Source organism: Hyaena hyaena, unplaced genomic scaffold, assembly GCF_003009895.1.
Source record: "Hyaena hyaena isolate Hyena2069 unplaced genomic scaffold, ASM300989v1 scaffold_392, whole genome shotgun sequence".
Lineage (NCBI taxonomy): Eukaryota > Metazoa > Chordata > Mammalia > Carnivora > Hyaenidae > Hyaena > Hyaena hyaena.
Genome location: NW_024081017.1, coordinates 553185 through 571414, shown reverse-complemented (window position 1 = coordinate 571414; position 18230 = coordinate 553185). Strand labels below are relative to the sequence as shown.

The 18230-nt window shown below is 48.4% G+C and overlaps 1 protein-coding gene across 3 annotated transcripts in view; it reads left to right on the top strand.

Moving 5' to 3' along the window:
* The first annotated feature begins 525 nt into the window (after positions 1-525).
* The window catches only part of DNMT1 (DNA methyltransferase 1), a 45997-nt gene continuing 28292 nt past the window's right edge, over positions 526-18230 (top strand). The window contains exons 1-8 of one of the 3 annotated variants that reach the window (XM_039250951.1): positions 526-660; positions 9142-9178; positions 9904-10011; positions 10204-10423; positions 11061-11136; positions 12896-12971; positions 16701-16735; positions 17113-17197. In XM_039250951.1, the coding sequence (XP_039106882.1) occupies positions 581-660; positions 9142-9178; positions 9904-10011; positions 10204-10423; positions 11061-11136; positions 12896-12971; positions 16701-16735; positions 17113-17197 (717 nt within the window). In that variant the 5' untranslated portion in view covers positions 526-580. Of the gene's footprint in view, positions 661-1164; positions 1223-1684; positions 1755-9141; positions 9179-9903; positions 10012-10203; positions 10424-11060; positions 11137-12895; positions 12972-16700; positions 16736-17112; positions 17198-18230 lie in introns of those variants that run through there. The other 2 variants (XM_039250952.1, XM_039250953.1) reach the window with 2 other exon arrangements.

The window sequence follows — 18230 nt, the reverse complement described above, 5'->3', positions numbered from 1 at the left end:
TATCCCAAACTTCTGGTGCTTTTTTAAACACACAGGCTGTGAAAGTGGCCTGGGCCTCCCCACACTGGGAGATCCTGTTTACTTTGTGCATCCTCCAGATTTTCTGCGATTAGCACCTTCTTGAAAATGAGGAAATGGGAGACTTGGTTCAAATGACCTGTCTAAGGTCGTTATAGTGAGCACATAGATGGAGTTGAGTTCAAGTCCTCAGTTACAATCCCAAGAGCGCACATGTTGAAACCCTGTGGGGATGCTCCCTGTTTTATCCCCAGCATGCTAGGAAGGATGAATGAATGAACCTCTCAAGCAAGGCTCCCAGCAAACAGCGGAGCTTGGACGAGCCCACTGCTCCACATGGGGGTGCGCGCCGGTCTCGCGCATGCGCGGCCCCTCTGCACCACCGGCTCCACTCCGTCTGCCGGCACATGGTACGGCCTCTATCCCTATGGTACGTCCCGCCTTCCCCCACGCCCGGGCCGAGATGGTACGCGCCGCCTCTGCTCGCCGCCCCTCCCCGTTGGTTTCCGCGCGAAAAGCCAGGGCTGCCTCTGCCGCCTTGGTCTCTGCTGCAGTTTCCAAGATGCCTGCCCGCACCGCCCCGGCCCGGGTGCCCACGCTGGCTTCCCGGGCCATCTCACTGCCCGATGATGTCCGTAGGCGGTAGGTGTTGTGGCGGGGGTCCCCGAACTTGGATGGGGGGTGGGGGGGAAGTGGCACGGCGTTGGGGGTGGGGGGGGTTGCTTCCCCTCTAGGTAGCCCTTGGCCGCCGCTGACAGACGGGCGCGCATGCGCGGGACGGCTCGGCGGCGGTTGGCGCGGGCAGGGTGGCACTTCCGGTCGCGCGCACCCCTGGCCGTTTGGCGCCAAAATGGGCCCTTCACAGTTCCCTGGTGACTAGAAACTTGGGGTCCCTTCTGATTTCAAAGTAGAGCGAGCTTTGGGTTCTCCTCGGGGATCGCTTGCTCAGAGGAGCCACGGGCCTGGCCCCTGCCGCCAGCCTGGTCGCGCAGGAAGTGGGCAGCCCGCGGCTTCAGGACACCCCTCGGCCCGGGCACTTCGGCCTCCACTTCCGGTGCCCGGCCCGCTTGGGGGGTCGAGCTGGTCCGGTCCCCGGGGGGGGGGGCGTTTCAGGCCCCCCCCCTTGGCACCCCGCGCAGCGCATCCCGATGGCGGCCTCCAGAGACCGACGTCGCCGCTCGGGGCCCGGGCGCGGCCGGCTCAGGTTTGCGAGCCCCGTCTTCCTTGGGGGGCTTCCTCCGTCTCGCACCGCCAGGGAAGTCGCATTCTGGAAGGAACTCCCGCCGCGCAGCGCAGAAGCGGGGCTCTGGCGGCGCGAAGGCTGCGCTAGCCCTTGCCCAGTAAATCTGTGCCTGTGAGCCGTGGGCGTCAAGGAAGCCTCTCTGGGCACAACCGGCCGCAGTTTCGGGTGTGCATGTGTGTGTCACACATCTGGGCTGCAGTGGCGTGTGTGCGTGTGTCCCACAGCAGTTCCTGTTGGGACTGGCTGGAGCAGTTCTGTGTATGGGGGGAGGGGGGGCAAGTGTACTGGGCGCCCTTCCCCCCCTCCCTTTATGAAGGGCTCCAGTTTCACTCCTGAAAACTTGCCCTCCTTGGAACACGAGTCCCAGAAACCTTGACCAAGCCCGAGCGCTTCAGCCGAGTTTGTGAGCCTCGTTTGGCCATTTCCCGTTTTCCCTGTGCCTGTATCCTATGGCTGCACCGGGCCAGTCTGATGGGCGCTTCTGGAGTCGGAGGTGTGTGTTTACCACTCCCTGATCACAGAGGGGGTGTGTCTTGCTAAAGAATCCTTACCTGTTTTCTGCAGACATAGGACTTAGAACGGAAATAGGATTGTGGAAGCCCCTGGCTTCAAGATGTTAGACCCAACCCAGAGGCATTTGGGCCCAATCTTTACTCTTATGGTGAGAACTCCCATCTTCACTAACTTCTTTGACCCGGGGCAAGTGTCATGAGCAAGCTCTAGCTGTGGACTAGATGAACACGGGCTCGAAACAGATAGTGGATGAAATGAGAATGGATAGTGGATGAAATGTCCCCTCTGCCTAGACATGAAGGCCCACGTGTTCGCATTGTTTTTGGCTACGCTAGCTCTTTTCCCAGTTCTGCCAGTCACTAATTGTATAAGAAACTTCACATTTTCTCATTTAATCTTCAAGAGTACTTAAGAGTGGGTGCTGCAGGAGTTCATCAAGAGGAAGCAAGGATTCCTGGTGATGTCTGCTTTCCTTTCAACTAGGGTATTCTTTTCTTTTCTCTTCTTTTCTTTTCTTTAATGTTTGTTCAGTTTTGAGAGACAGAGCGTGAGTGCGTGAGGGGCAGAGAGAGAGGAAGACATAGAATCTGAAGTAGGCTCCAGACTCTGAGCTGTCAGCACAGAGCCTGATGTGGGGCTTGAACCCATGAACTGCGAAATCATGACCTGAGTCAAAGTTGGAGGCTTATTAACCCACAGAGCCACCCAGGTGCCCCTCAACAAGGGTTTTTTAACAGGCCACTGGCTTAGGGGTTTTCTTGGGCCAGTGCAAGTATTTGGCTGAATTCGAATGCTGTCATGTGAGTTTTACAATCCACCATTCACCCTAGGCTCTATATTACTTTGAACTAGAATTGAATTTCAGTGTATAAAATCCACATGTAAACATGGCGTTCAACACTCCCTTAAAAGATTTGTAAACAGAGGTACAACTTCTTTATGAAAATTAGAAGTATACTTTATAACACAGGAGGTCTTTAAGTACAGTAGAATACTATAGGAACAAAGTTAGGCCTGGTCCTCATGCATTTCTGTCACTTCTGCTAACTTGTGTTTATGTATCAGCTTCTTTTTTTAGAGGGTGAGCATGGAAAGGGCAGAAAGAATTTTAAGCAGGCTCCTCGCTCAGCACGGAGTCCAACGCAGGGCTTGATCTCACAACACTGAGATCATGAACTGAGGTGAAATCAAGAGCCTGACGCTTAACTGATTGAACCACCCAGGTGCCCCATGTCAGTTACTACTACTACTACTACTACTACTACTACTTCTTTTTCTTCTTCTTCTTCTTTTAAATATTTATTTATTTTGGTGGGTGCATGCAGGGTAGGGGCAGAGAGTGAGGGACAGAAGATCCAAAGTAGGCTCTGCACTGACAGCACAGAGCCTGATGTGGGGCTCAAACTCATGAACGCGAGATCATGACCTGAACCCAAATCGGATGCTCAACTGACTGAGCCACCCAGGTGCCCCTCAGCTTTTTTTTTTTTTAAACACGCAGTCCATTAGTAACTATATAGTAATTATATAGTATATATAATACCATTAGTAATTATATAGTAGTATCAGAACTTTAAAAAAAATCTTTTTTAATGTTTTTATTTATTTCTGAGAGAGAGGGAGACACAGAATCTGAAACAGACTTCAGGCTCTGAGCTAGCTGTCAGCACAGAGCCCGACGCGGGGCTCGAACCCACGAACCGTGAGATCATGACCCGAGCCAAAGTCAGATGCTCAACCAACTGAGTCACCCAGGCGCCCCAATATCGGAACTTTCTATGTATGGGTTTTTAAGTCTTTAACTTCTTTTTGAAGTATCATATGCCCCAAATCTAAAAATTTTGCCTCTCAGGACAAGCCACATTCTTCTGCTTATTTTTCTTCTCTGTCGAAGCCACCATTTGTACAGAAAAAGCGAGAAGTCTTTCACTGGTCTTCCTGTTGCCACTCAGGGCTTTTCTATAAGTGGAAACTGTGATCCTCTTAAGAAAGTTGGATCTGATGGTTTCCTCCCCCCGCCCACTGCCCGGTGGCACTGGTCCTGAAGTTCAGAATCCCTGGTCACTTGCGTTACTCATCTGTGCTCTTCTCATAAACCATGTGGACCTTCTAGGTTCTCAGAGCCTGAGACCATGCAGTGCAGCCAGGGTGAGGCTGAGCTCTAGCTCCCCTTCCTGAAGCCGCTGCTGTCTAGTCATCCTTAACACCGTCCTCAGAAAGCCCATCCCTTTTCCCCGTGATAGGAAGGGCATTGAATTCTGTCTGTGTGCCCCACATGCTGCCTTTCCAGACCTGGAGCTGATGGTGATTTGTTCGCCTTATTCGTTGTATCTGTGCCGTGGCCTAGACTCTAAAAGGCATGCATGCCAGACTTTCCCCTTTTATGAAGCCTGGATTTACACGTGGATTGTCGCAACCTCCTTTGCACAACTCTGATTAGGTTTCGTAATTGTGGCAGCTTATTAAACTGCTAGCTATTCTGTGATTAGATGAACCTGGTTTTCAAGTTTTTTTTTCAAAATTTTAATTGTTTATTTTTGAGAGCATGAGCAGAGGAGAGACAGAGAGGGGGAGACAGAAGGATCCGAAGTGGGCTCTGCAGTGACAGCAGCAAGCCTGATGTGAGGCTCAAACTCCCGAAACCAAGAGAGCAGCCAAAGTCGGATACTCAACTGACCGAGCCACCCAGGCACCCCTGGACTTAACCTTTTCCAGCTCTCTGCAGGAGTCTTAGAGGTGCAGGCTACTGGGGTTCAAATTCCTTCCTACCACAGCTGTAGGACTAAGTTGTTTAACCTCCTGGGGCTTGAGCTGTGACATGCTGTTGCGCCGCATGCTCCCCTGGGGCGTTCTGCACACTCACCTGGCTAATGGGTGTAAATGCGGAGGAGTAACACCTGTAAGAAGACCTGTGCTGCTTATCACAAGGTCAGCTGTATATTTCATTTCTGTCGGGAGCATAATTTAGCGACGCAACATGCAGATCTGATACTGAGGCAGCTGCTAGCGTAGCAGGGTGTGGTGTCCGGAGATGATGTAAATTCCTGCTAATCATTCCAACCTTCACCTCTGCTTGGCTGCTTATAGAATGGTTTGGTGGTCTGGACTTGTTGCTGCTGCCATCTTAGCTTTTGTGCCAGGGATCCAGTCCTATTCTGTTTTCTTTTTTTTAGTTTATTTATTTGGAGAGAGGGAGGACAGACAGAGAAAGAGGGGGAGAGAGAGAATCCCAAGGAGGCTCCATGCCAGTAGCACGGAGCCTGATGCAGGGTTTGATCTCCTGAACTATTAGATCATGACCTGAGCTGAAATTAAGACTCGGACGCTTAACCCATTGAGTCACCCAGGCACCCCAGTCCTACCCTTGATCAGACATTCTTCTCTTTTGGTTTATTTTTATAATTTTTTTAATTAAAAAAAATTTTTTTTAACTCTTATTTATTTTTGAGAGACAGAGCATGAATGGGGGAGGAGCAGAGAGAGGGAGACATAGAATCTGAAGCAGGCTCCGGGCTCTGAGCTTGAGCCCAGACTGAGGTCATGACTAAGCCGACTGAGGCACCCAGGCGCCCCGAGGCATTCTTCTCTTAAGGATTGAGGTGGTGGTCTATCCTCTTTCATCTCGGTACCTTGCTTCTTAATCCTTCTATCCTTGGCTTTTGTGATGCTGTTTACTACCAGGGGTGCTCTCAGCTCTTCCCTGATTTCTCCCCCAGTCCCCTTAATCGTTTTTTTTGGTTTTGTTTTTGTTTTCTTTCCTTCATTCCTGGACCTTATCTCTTCTAGGAGTTCTGCTTGTAGCAGTTGGGCCTGTCAGCTGGACGGGACCGCCTCTAGTTTAGATTCCTCTCAGGAGAGCCACTTTTACTTCCTAGCTGCTGCCTAGCCATCTAGAGAGCTACTGTTCACTGCACCATCACTCCTCAAACTCCTGGCCTTTTTACTTTTTCCCTCCCCAAATGTCCTGAATTTCTGATCACGTATTCGTTTTCAGTTGCAGCCATAACCAGTTATCTTAGTGGCTTAAATAACATAAATTTGTGTTAACAGTTCTCTAGGTCTGGAATCTGGTTTGGGTCTCCCTGGGTGCAAAAGTGTCCGCAGGCTGCATTCCTTTCTTGCAGGCTCTAGGGGACAGTCTGTTGCCTCCTCTTTGAGTTGGCAGGATTCAGTTCCTTGGGGTTATAAGACTGAGGTCCTTCTCGGACTGAGGTCCGGCTCTAACCATGCCCAGCTTCTGGAGGTGATGTATCCTTTGGCTCGTGGCCCACTTCCCATACTTAAAGCCAGTTCTTCTGTCACATCTCTCTCTGACCCTTCTGTAGGCACATCTCTCGAAATATAGCTGGGAAGTTTTTCTGCTTTTAAGGATTTAAGTGATTAGTTTAGGCCCACCGGGCTAATCCAGGATAATCTGCCTATCTCAAAGGCTCTAAGCTTAATCACATCCGCAGAGTCCCTTTTGCCAGGTAAGGCAACATACTAACAGGTTCTGGGGGATGAAGGCGTGGACATCTCTTTTGGGAGGGGCCCACTGTCCTGCCTACCACAGATACCGGCTCAGATGGTCCTACCCCGCCTGCCACACAGACACTTAACAAAACTTCATTAATTCTGCCTCTTGCGACTTCTCTGCCGTGGTCTCTATTCCTGCTGCTAAATCCGGTTTCAGACCAGCATTTCTAGTTTTAGGGTCTTAGAGAGCGATTTCACGTCTTATAATCTCTTCGTCTGATCTACATTATGCGTTTTTGCCAGATTAATTTTCCTGAAACATGGCTCTGATGTCTTGGCTTCCTCCTCCCCCCACGGTTCCTTCCGTGGTGTGACTGTGGAACAAAATCAATTTTTTTAGCCTGGTGTTGCTGACCTCTCTCAGACTGGCACCTAGCCTGACTTGTGTGGGTTTCTTGGGTGTACCCTGAGCCAGCTCCCTATTTGGGCAGCTCTCCCTGCCCTGTTTCCCCCTGAGCTCTTGCCACTCCCCTGGGCCAGTCCTGATGCCGTTTTTATGCCCTTGCTCTTCAGAAGTCCTCAGAACTGTATTTGCTTTATTCCTTCGGCTGTTGATACACGTTGTTAAATTTAATTAGTTAATTAATTTATGAGCGTGCTCATGCAGACGGGAGGGACAGGGAAAGAGGGAGAGAGAGAATCTCAAGCAGGTTCCACGCTGTCAGTGCGGAGCCCGACGTGGGGCTTGATCTCCTGAACTGTAAGATCATAACCTGAGCTGAAATCAGTAGCCAGATGCTTAACTGACTGAGCCACCCAGGGACCCAGATATGTTTTTATTTCCCTCCTAGGACTGCTGTGTGAGGGAGGCAACTAGAAATGAATCATGGGATCTTGGGCTGGAAGGGACCTAAAGTTTTATCTGCTGTTCTGAGTATTCTGTCTGGTCCTGAATGTAAAGCAGATGTAAGGTGGGGTCATTGGTTTTACCAGGGAAGGGATGGACTCTGGTGACAGTCTGGGTGTCAGGAGAGGTGCAGCGACCAGCCTCCTCCCTGCCCCACTTCTGGCTCCTCAGTACCTGCCCTGAGCGCTGACCTTCCTCTCTGGGGCCAGGCAGGTTAAACCCAGGCTTCACAGGGCATGATGTTTTAGGTATTCTGAAGATTTTTTGGTTTCTCTCTGCCAAGCTAAACAATCTCCGTTCATAGGAGGGGCCAACAGAATTTAGACCCATAGGTCTGTCTCGTGCCCAGAGGTAGGAGTTGTCAGTATTGCTGGAAAGGCAGCTGAGCATTGCCCTTAACGCCTGAGGTGACTTCAGGATCAAGGGGCTATGTGTTGCCCTAGATTTGTGAGTAGGGTGACTGGCAAGTCTGATGTCCCATTCCTGCCATGGGATGTGTACCTCTGGCTGTGCATACAGAGCTGTGTAGTTTTGTTATCTGGCTCTCCCAGGACCTGAGTTACTTTGAAGGTAGAATGACTTGGCCTGGAAGGGGTTACATATAAGGAGTGTGTGTGTGTGTGTGTGTGTGTGTGTGTGTGTGTGTGTGTAATATGTAGTGTATACTATCACCGTGTCTGCAGCTGGTTTTGTCTATAGAAAGACCTATCCTGACCCACCCAGCTCAGGAGGTCCCTGCCCAGCAGTCCCTGTGTCCATTTACCCAACTTGTTGCCTGGAACAGGCCGTGACATGCAATAGGGACCCACAGATGTGTTGGGGATCAAAGCTAGAGGCAGGGTCCACATGCATTTGGAGCAGCCACTGTGTGGCCTTAGTCCAGCAGAGCCTGTTGCTTGCATTCCTGCTTTTGCTGCTCACACTTGCCCTTTGGAAAAACCAGCCTGGGAGAGCCTTCTTCTTGCCCTTTCAGCTGGCGATCCATAACAGGGTACGCCGTCTGTATGGGCGCGGGGGGGAGGGTTCAGAGATGAAGGCCCGGTCCCTACACAGGGCACTTCCTCTCCAGTGATAGATGCCAACTATCTGGTTGGGCCTGTCCTCCTCCCACTGACTACACGTGGCACCCGGGCTGGGAACCACAGCTTGTCTACCCCTCTCCCTTTCCTCGGCGTCTTCCGCTCTTGTTCCTTTCCTCCTGGCCCCCCGCCCCACCCCTCAAAAAAAGGCAAGACGCTAATCTTCAATAATCAAATCAGGCTGTGCTTTTCCAGCCAAACTCCTGACCATTGTGCACTCCTGAGGGATTAGGTACAGACACTCCAGAGGAGGAGATGTTTAGTGAGGTGCCAGCCACGTCTTCTCACTCCATCTGTTGCCCCTGAGTGTAGGCACCCCTGCTGCCCCAGATGCCTTTACTTCCCCGTTGCTCCCTTTCCTCATTAGAATGCTGCCTTCCCTTGGGGCGCCTGGGTGGCTTAGTCGGTTAAGCGTCCGACTTTCGCTTAGGTCATGATCTCGCGGTTCGTGGGTTCGTGCCCCGCGTCGGGCTCTGTGCTGACTGCCAGCTCAGAGCCTGGAGCCTGTTTCAGTCTGTGACTCCCTCTCTCTCTGACCCTCCCCTGCTCATGCTGTCTCTCTCTCTCCTAGAAAAAAAAAAAAAAAAAAAAAAGAATGCTGCCTTCCCCCCAGCTCCTGCGCTCTCCCAGCTCCTTTGGAAATAGCACCGTTCTGTTCTCGAGCTCCTCTAGCCTCTCACCATCAGAGAAACTAACTGTACCCTACAGAGGGGGACCTCCTTCAGGTTGTAGATGTCTTGATGACTTTGTAGGCATTCTGACAGGACTTCCGGACCTCGAGGGTAGGAGGAAACCACTATATATTTTTTTCCCCTAACACTCATCGTGTCCAGGTTATTTCCAAAGTTCTTTAAAACTATGGTATTAAATCTCAAAGTGAACAAAGTTGCTTAACAGCCTTTCTTTCTCCCGTTTTCTTCCCGCAGGCTCAAAGATTTGGAAAGAGATAGCCTCACGGAAAAGGTAATCCCCCCATAAATTTTATTACCAAATGTGATTATTTGACAGATACTTTGTGGCTTGTAAGGATTTTTTTTAATGTTTGTTTTTGAGAGTGAGAGCGAGAGAGTGTGCTTGCGCAAAAGAATGCAAATGGGGGAGGGACAGAGAGACAGAGACAGAGAATCTAAAGTGAGCGCTAGGCTCTGAGTGGTCAGTGCAGAGCCTGATGCGGGGCTTGAACTCCTGAACCAGGAGATCACGACCTGAGCCAAAGTTGGACTCTCACCTGACTTTACTACCCAGGTGCCCCTGTGGCTCATAAAATGCTTAAGGTGAAGTTGGCTTTCAACTTACAGTTTCGAGGATAAGCTAGATATTCTTCTTAATGTGCTGTGTTAATGTGCTGCTAATTTGGTTGACTTTTGGTAATTCGTTGACAAGCTTCTCGGTTTAGGTTCCGCACCATCAATTCCGAATTGTAACTTGTCCTGGTCCTGCTTGTCAAAAGTGCACTTTTTCCTAAAACACTGTTCTAGGTCTGTGTCCCACCTCTAACCTTTCGTCCCATATGCTAAGATCACGTACCATCACAAACACGTCTCGTGAATATTCAGGTTTTTTAGGCTGAATAGGCCTTGCCTGCCATTCGGTTATTTTGTGACTAGGCGGCTTAGTCATCTGTGTGTTAGGCTGTTAGTTAATAACTTGGGAGTTTGAGGACCTCTAAACCTATATCCTTCCCTTAGGAATGTGTGAAGGAGAAATTGAATCTCTTGCATGAATTTCTGCAGACAGAAATAAAGAATCAGTTATGTGACTTGGAAACCAAATTGCATAAAGAAGAATTATCAGAGGTAAGTCCGATCTCGGCATCCTGGCTTCTAGAAAACGTCCCCTCTGGTGTTAACTCCCGTGTGACCAGGGAGGCAGAACCCTCCCCAGCCTCCATGTTACCCGGTAGTTATAAAGGAAATGCGTGTTTCCTTATTCTCTTATTGCCACATGTTTGCATTCACTGCTACTTAAATTATCCTTTCCTGCTGTAGGAGGGCTACCTGGCTAAAGTCAAATCCCTTTTAAATAAAGATTTATCCTTGGAGAACGGAGCTCATGCTCTCGGTCGGGAAGTGAATGGATGTCTAGAAAACGGGAGCCAGACAAGTGGTGAGGACCGCAGAGTGGGAATGGCAGAGGAAAACAAATCCCCCAAACCCGTTTCCAAACTTTACACGCCCAGAAGAAGCAAATCCGACGGAGAGACAAAGTGTAAGACCACTTGAGCCCTTTCATCTTGGTGGAGACTGGCTGTCCCCTTACATGGTACCAGTTGGAGCCGTAGGCCCCCCGGGGCGGTACTTCCTGGTTTGTTCCTTGTCTATACTTCTCACCAGCTTAGATGTATACGCTGTACTCCTTCAGAGTGTTTTTCTTTAACCAAGTATAGAGCATTAGATCCCGAAGCGTAGCTAAATTTTTGATGTATATAAGGTATTACTACTTATTATTTCCAAGTTCTATGCCTCTTGAAACTAAATGTATAGACTCCTTCCCAATTTGCAGTCAAAGTAACTCTTCTGGAATTTTTAAAACTCAAAGAGCGTGGGACTTGAGTGCAGGTTGGGTTCTTGGCCGCTTTATCTTTTGATGATCTGAGAGGTTGTTTCCTTGTCTGGTTCAGGGTTTGGTCCCTCCAATAAGAGCTCCAGTAACATGGCTCAGCAGACTGGCAGGTGCTAATTGCTACCTTTTACCGAGACTGTTCCTGGTTAGAACAAGAGAAGGGCACTTAATCTTCAGAACCTGATTCTCTGTGCTATCTTGGTAATGCCAAAGAACTGCACCTATTCTGTGAACCTTTTTATTCATAGTGGCTTTTTTTTGTTTCTTTTTTTTCTTTAAACAGCTGAAGTTTCATCTAGCCCCAGGATTACAAGGCAAACTACCAGGCAGACCACCATCCTGTCTCATTTCTCAAGGGGGTCAGTATATAATGAATCGACCGCCACCTTTTCTTGGGGCCAGCTGTTTGTGGTAAAACAGGAATGGAATTAGGGTATAATTTAGCAATTTTTTTTAAAGTTTCTTTATTTAGGGAGAGTGGGAGAGGGGCAGAGTGAGAGAAGGGGGGAGAGAGTCCCAAGCAGGTTCCTTGCTGTCAGCGCAGAGCCTGACGTGAGGCTTGATGAGATCATGACCTGCGCCAAAGTCAAGAGTTGTACACTTAGCTGACTGAGCCACCCAGGCGGCCCTCCCTTAGCCGTTCTGACCTCCACACTGCACAGGTTTTCATCCTGCAGTTTTTCTCATTAAATATTCACAAAGAGCATTTCTCAAGACCTCCTGTATTCTTACTCCTATAGGAGCCTTCGAAGACACACAAAACTAGCCAGGACCATAAAATGAACCCCAAGTACCTGTCCCCAGTGTCCATAGTTACCGGCTGGCCATCTTTTCATCTGTACCCCTGTAAACTCTCCCCCAACTGGATTGCTTTGGAACCCATCTCAGATCTGTCCCTTGAATTTTTTCTTTTTTTTAATGTTTATTTATTTTTGAGAGAGACTGAGTGTGAGTCGGGGAGGAGCAGGGAGAAAGGGAGACACAGAATGTGAAGCAGGCTCCAGGCCCTGAGCTGTCAGCACAGAGCCCGATGCCAGGGCTTGAACTCACGAATGGTGAGATCATGACCTGTGCTGAAGTCGGATGCTTAAGTGACTGAGCCCCCCAGGCACCCCCTCAGATATGTCATTTGAAACCCATCTCAGAAATGTAGATCTCTAGATGGTAAAATCTTTTTTAACCTTTTGTTTGTATTTTGCTAGAGTTACTAACGTTTAGGAAATAGTCTTTTTAAAAAGATGAAACATAACTCTTAATATTTTCATACTTTATAAAGCATAGTAATTCCTCAGTATCAAGTGTGTAACCAGAGTTGGTATTTTTTCCACGTGTGGCAAATTGTGTTGATTTGTTTTTAAGTCCTTCAGATTATAGATTCCTTCCCTTTTTTTCCTTTTTTCTTGCCATTTATTTGAAGAAATTAGTTCGTTTGTCCAATGGAGTTTCTAGGTCTCGCTGACTGCATCCTAGTGGTGGTTGATGTGTTCCATGTCTTGTTTCTTGTAAGCTGGTAGGTAGGTTTAAAAGTTTGATCCTGGGGCGCCTGGGTGGCTTAGTCGGTTGAGCGTCCGGCTTTTGCTTGGGTCATGATCTCGCGGTTTGTGGGTTCGAGCCCCGCGTCGGGCTCTGTGCTGACTGTCAGCTCGGAGCCTGGAGCCTGTTTCACAGTCTGTGTCTCCCTCTCTCTCTGACCCTCCCCTGTTCACGCTGTCTCTCTCTCTCTCCTAGAAATAAATAAAAATATTTAAAAATAAATAAATAAATAAAAGTTTGATCCAGTTCCAGCTCTGTCATTTTTGAGGCTTCTTCAGAGATGGTGCCGTCTTTCCTTCAGAGGCATGTGATGTCTCTTCTGTGACGCCTGCAGCTGTTGATCAGTGTCTAGCTCCATGATCTCTTAGGTTTGCAAAGTGGTGCTCTTCCAACCCGTCACTCAAGTGTTAAAGCCTCTTTCAGTATCCTGGCAGTGAGAGCATTTCCTTGGAGGGAAGAAGGCACCCATGCCCTGAGTCTCTCTTAAAGAGGCCACCTTTGGTAGGGAGGAACACAGCTCTTCTCATGCCTCTTGGAGGTCTAGGGTCTGGCCAAGCTAACAGTTGGCTTTCCTGTTTGTGTCAGGCCTTCCAAACGGAAACCCGAGGAAGAGCGTGAAAAAGCGAAATCGGATGATCATGTTGAGGAAGAAAAAGACCAGGTAGGAATGACATTTTCAAGTTTCTTCACTCTGCCTTCTTCTGGTATTTTGCTGATAGTCCTGACTTTACACTTGACCTATCTAAATGGACTTGAAGTGACTGAGGAGGTGTTAGGACCTGTCCCTGGACCTGGGCAGTATGAAGTATGTCACAGTTTGGCCCGAGGCCTCCACAGGCCCCTGCTGCTTGCGAGGCAGCCCCGTAACTTTAGAGTCTGTTACTTCCTCGGTCTACCTTCCTCCTTCTCTGGCTGATAAGATTGGCCATCAACTGCGACATTTTATTCTTTTAATATTTATTTTTAGAGTTCATTTATTTTGAGAGAGACGGAGAGGAGAAAGAGAATCCCCATCAGGTTCCATGCTCTCCACGCAGAGGACAAACCCAGGAACTGTGAGATCATGACCTGAGCTGAAACCAAGAGTCAGATGCTCAACCGACTGAGCAACCCAGGCGCCTCTGTTTATTTTTTTTAAAGCTTTTTAAAAAATGTTTATTTTTTTTTAAAGTTTGTTTTGAGAGAGAGAGAAAGAGCAGGGCTGGGGTATAGAGAGAGAATCCCAAGCAGTCTCTGCACTGCCAGCACAGAGCCTGACCTGGGGCCCAGTCTCACAAACCACAAGACCATGACCCCAGCCGAAATCAAGAGTCGGACACCCAACCCACTGAGCCACCTAGGTGCTACTTATTTTATTTTATTTTATTTTATTTATTTATTTTTTAATATTTTTATTTATTTCTAGGAGAGAGAGAGACAGCATGAGCAGGGGAGGGTCAGAGAGAGAGGGAGACACAGAACAGACTCTGAAATAGGCTCCAGGCTCTGAGCTGGTAGTCAGCACAGAGCCCGACGCGGGGCTCGAACCCACGAACCGCGAGATCATGACCTAAGCGAAAGTCGGACGCTTAACCGACTAAGCCACCCAGGCGCCCCTAGGTGCTACTTATTTTAGTTTATTTATTTTTGAGAGAGACAGAAAGTGTGAGTGGGGTAGGGGCAGAGAGAAAGAGAAACCTAAGCAGGATCTTGCTGCCAGCTGTGGAGCCTGACACAGGGCTTGAACTCATGAACTGTGAGATCATGACCTAAGCTGAAACCAAGAGCCAGATGCTTAACCAGTTGAGCCACTCAGGTGCCCCTAATGTTCATTTTTGAGAGGGAGGGGGAGGGGGAGGGTAGAGAGAATCCCGAGCAGGCTCTGCACCTTCAGCATAGAGCCAGATACAGATTTGAACTCACAAATGATGAGATCATGACCTGGAGCCAAGCTGAAGAGTCGGATGCTTGACTGACTGCGTCATCCAGGTGCCCCCAAAGCTTTGTTTATTTATTTATTATTTTTTTATTTATTGCTTGCTTGCTTTTTTAGAGAGACTGAGAGCAGGGAGGTGCTATCAGCGCAGAGCCCAGTGTGGAACTTGATCTGACAAACTGTGAGATTATGACCTGAGTCAAATTCCAGAGTTGGACGCTTAACCGACTGAGCCGCCTGGGTGCTTCCAGTTGTGACATGTTGAAAGCATTTGTTTCTGCTGTCCTTAGCTGACTTCTAACTTGTCTAACAGCAGAGCATTACAGTTGCTATATGTAGTGTAATAATGCTACTTAGACCTTGTAGGTTAGAAAACCGGGCTTACTGAGATCTTTGATCCAGAAAATGTGAATCTGTGATGGTACTTTTCCTTGTGACTTGAAGCCAAACCTAGATAATACCAGATGTCACACATCAATTTTCTTTTTGATTTTGCTGCAGGATTAGCTATGGAAGTTGAAGGGAAGTCTGTAGGTTTACGTGTGGGTAGTAAATGCTGTCCTGCTACTGATAGAGCAAACTGCAGATGCTCTTCTTTAATACTGGGTTCTCAACCACAGTACTATTGACTTCTGGAGCCAGATAATGCTTGGCTGTGGAGGGGGCAGGCGGTCCTGTGGCTTATAGAATGTAGCAGCGTCCTGACCTCTACTCACTACATACCAGTAGTAATCCCCGTCTCCCCTCTCAGGTGTCACCACCAAAATCCTCATCAGACACTTCCGGGTTGGGAGGAGGGGTAGAATTACTCGGGCTAAGCAGCACTGGACTAAGCGGTCTCAGGGGTCACTGGGCTACTACTGTCCTTGAGGCAGGCCTGACAACCTGTGTAAGACCCACACAGTCTGGTTTTAGAAATTAGTTGTTACCATCCATGACCTTTATTCAGATATCTGTAGTTAAGTTTAGATTACCTGGTTTTAAGTGGGAAACTGAGGCACAGAGGGACCCACTTGTTCAGATCAGTGGCCAAGTCTCTTGTCTCTTAGGAAAAAGCATTACGGACAAAAGGAGGCTGGCTCTTGTAACATCGGTAGCTCTCGAGGCTGGCTCTTGTAACATCGGTAGCTCTCCTCCCCGTGCACCTATTGTTGAGTGGTTTCCTGCACCCTAACCTTTTAGAGGCTTGTGTAGCCGCCTCATCTGGCTTTTTCAAGAAACCTACCATTACACTGGCAGCGTGTGTGAGGCCTGGGTGGCTTTGTTCGTGGAGGCTTGTAAAAACACTGTTCCGATATGCTAGAGTAAGACTTCGTATATTCAGCCAGCAGTGTCACGTGGTGTTGGTCACATAAGTCCTCATACAGAGACCATCCTTTTTAGCCAATTGAAAGTTTCGAGAATTTACTATGTTTTAAAGATGGGTATTACGTGCATTTAGTAAAACTTCTAAATAGTACAAAAGGATGTTTGGTGCCCAGATCTCCCTTTCTCCTGAGCTTCCATAGCGGGGAAGAGGCAAGGACTCCTCAGTTTCCTCTCTATTGTTTGAAAGAGAGCGAGAAAGAGACTGAGCGTAAAATCTACCATTAGAGTTCTCTAGAGAAACGAGAGGTCTATCTGTAGAAGATTAATTTTAAGTAACTGGGTCCTGTGGTAAAGCCGGAAAGGCTGAAGCATGCAGGACACGCCAGTAGGCTGGAGACTCAGGGAAGAGCTGACGTAGCTCCAGTCTGAAGGTCACCTGGAGGCAGCATTTTCCACCTATACACCTACATGTGCTACAGTTTCGTGTATGTGTTGCCTATAATAGAATACAACTGGGTTCTGTGTAACTCCCCCAGATTTCTCCAGTGGGAACATCTAGAACTGTAACACAACAGCAAAACCAGGAGAGTGGCAATCGCTGTACAATCCCGACTTTATTCAGATTTTACCAGGTTTCACGTGTCTGTGTATGTACTCGTGCATATGGATTCTTGTAACCTCACCTCAAACAGGATACAGACCTCTTTCATCACGGCAATATATTTATCCCTCTTAAGTACACGTAGATACCCTGGAGACCGCACATGGTGTGAAATGGTACACTGGGGCACTCATCCGGGAGGAGCTAGTGTCCAGCTTGACTGTCATCCTCGCTTCCTGATGGGAATCCCAAATGTCTGTTTTGGTTTTTTTCTAATACTAAAGCATTCCTGTCAGGAGGTGGAGGATCTCTGATTCTTTTACAGAGCGTCACTGAAAAGCTCTGGTACACGGACGTGTGCCGGGCCAACCCCCGGGCCTCTCCTTCGTTTGCGGGTGGTGGGACATCACTACCAGACCGATGCTTGCCTAGACCTTTTCCCCCAAACCCAGCACCCCTCCCCCATTTTTAACTGTGCCAAATGTATTTAATACTGTCACCCATGCTTATCATGTTGATCTTCTTTGAAATGAATATTCTTGTCTTCCTCCCTTCTCTCCACGCAGGAGGAAAAAAGGCGGAGAGTTACATCCAGAGAACAGTAAGAACGATTAATATGCCTGTTCTGTACAATGTGCAATCTTCATTACCAAAACAACTTTTCTGAAAAGTTGTAAAGAGCTTTATTGTGAGTTGCCATGGCGACCATAGATGGCTTAAGAATGCTGAATATGGGGTCAGATTATTAGCCTTTAATTCATGTAGAATTCTCGTTGCAAAGAATGAATTGGGGGCAACCGGCCGTTGTCAGAACCAGATTTAAAGGTCCGGTTAAATATTAAAGTAGCCCGTGTCTTTCAGGGCATCTGAGATGAAGATTGCTCTTTGGGGTAGGAAGAGGAGGACCTTATGAGAACTGCTGGCAGGGGAGGGGTCGGGGAAAGTCACCCGTGGGGTGTGTGTTACTTTGCTTGACAGAGTTGCTAGACCGCTCCCTGCAGAAGAACCGGAGAGAGTAGGACCTGGAGCACACATGGAAGAAGAGGAGGAAAAAGATGAAAAAGTAAAGCCTGGTCACATCCAAGTTTGTCCATTGTACTTTACTCGGAGTCCCTGTTTGGTTTCAGGAAGGGGGTCACCGGGAGGGGGGCACGTGTAGGAACTAAAGGACTTTCATGATCAAAATGACCTTGACTTTAGCCAGAATGCTTTCCAGACTCCTTTTTCTGTGGTTCTCTACCCGGAAGGGGGGTTGTGTGGCTGTGGTGATAAGGTCACTGGCATTAGCCATGGGGGCAGCCGGACCTTTTGCTGTTTCATCAGTGACAGAACTTCCGTCTGTGCCCCTGCGCATCTGCCTCCCTCGCTTACCAAGTCTTTGTGGGAATCTGATTTTCAGACACATGTGGTGCTGAAATTCTATAGCATCATCCAGATAGAAAGTGCTTTTTTAAAAAAATTTTTTTAAGTTTATTTTGAGAGTGAGCAAGCATATGATCAGGGGAGGGGCAGAGAGAGAATCCTAAGTACGTTCCATGCTGACAGCCAGAGCCTGATGTGGGGCTTGATCCTCCGCATCTGTGAGATCCTGACCTGAGCTGAAATCAAGAATCAGCTGCTCAACCGACTAAGTCACCCAGGTGCCCCTAAAGTTGTATTCTTCACTGCAATCAGACCATATCTCCCCAGGTCTTCCCCAAACCTCCAGCATCTCTGTAAAATCTGAATTCAAGGTTCTGTGAAAGACAAATGTGCCACCTGAACCCCCTCAAGGAGAGGATAGAGGGAATGGGGTTGGATACTGGAAGCTTCACCATTAGACAGTATTTTCCTGTGTGACAAAGGGCTAACATTGGGCAGCAACAGGTGATGGAACCTTACTGGGCCCTGTTTTGTGTCCTGTTAAGGCATCAGTTAGAAGTTTCTCACTGGGACACCTGGGTGGCTCAGTCGGTTGAGTGTCCAACTCTTGATTTCGGCTCAGGTCATGATCTCGTGGTTCATGAGACTGAGCCCCGAATTGGGCTCTGTGGAGATCATGGAGTCTGTTTAAGATTCTCTCCCTCTCCCTCTGCCCCTCCCCTGCATGCATGCAC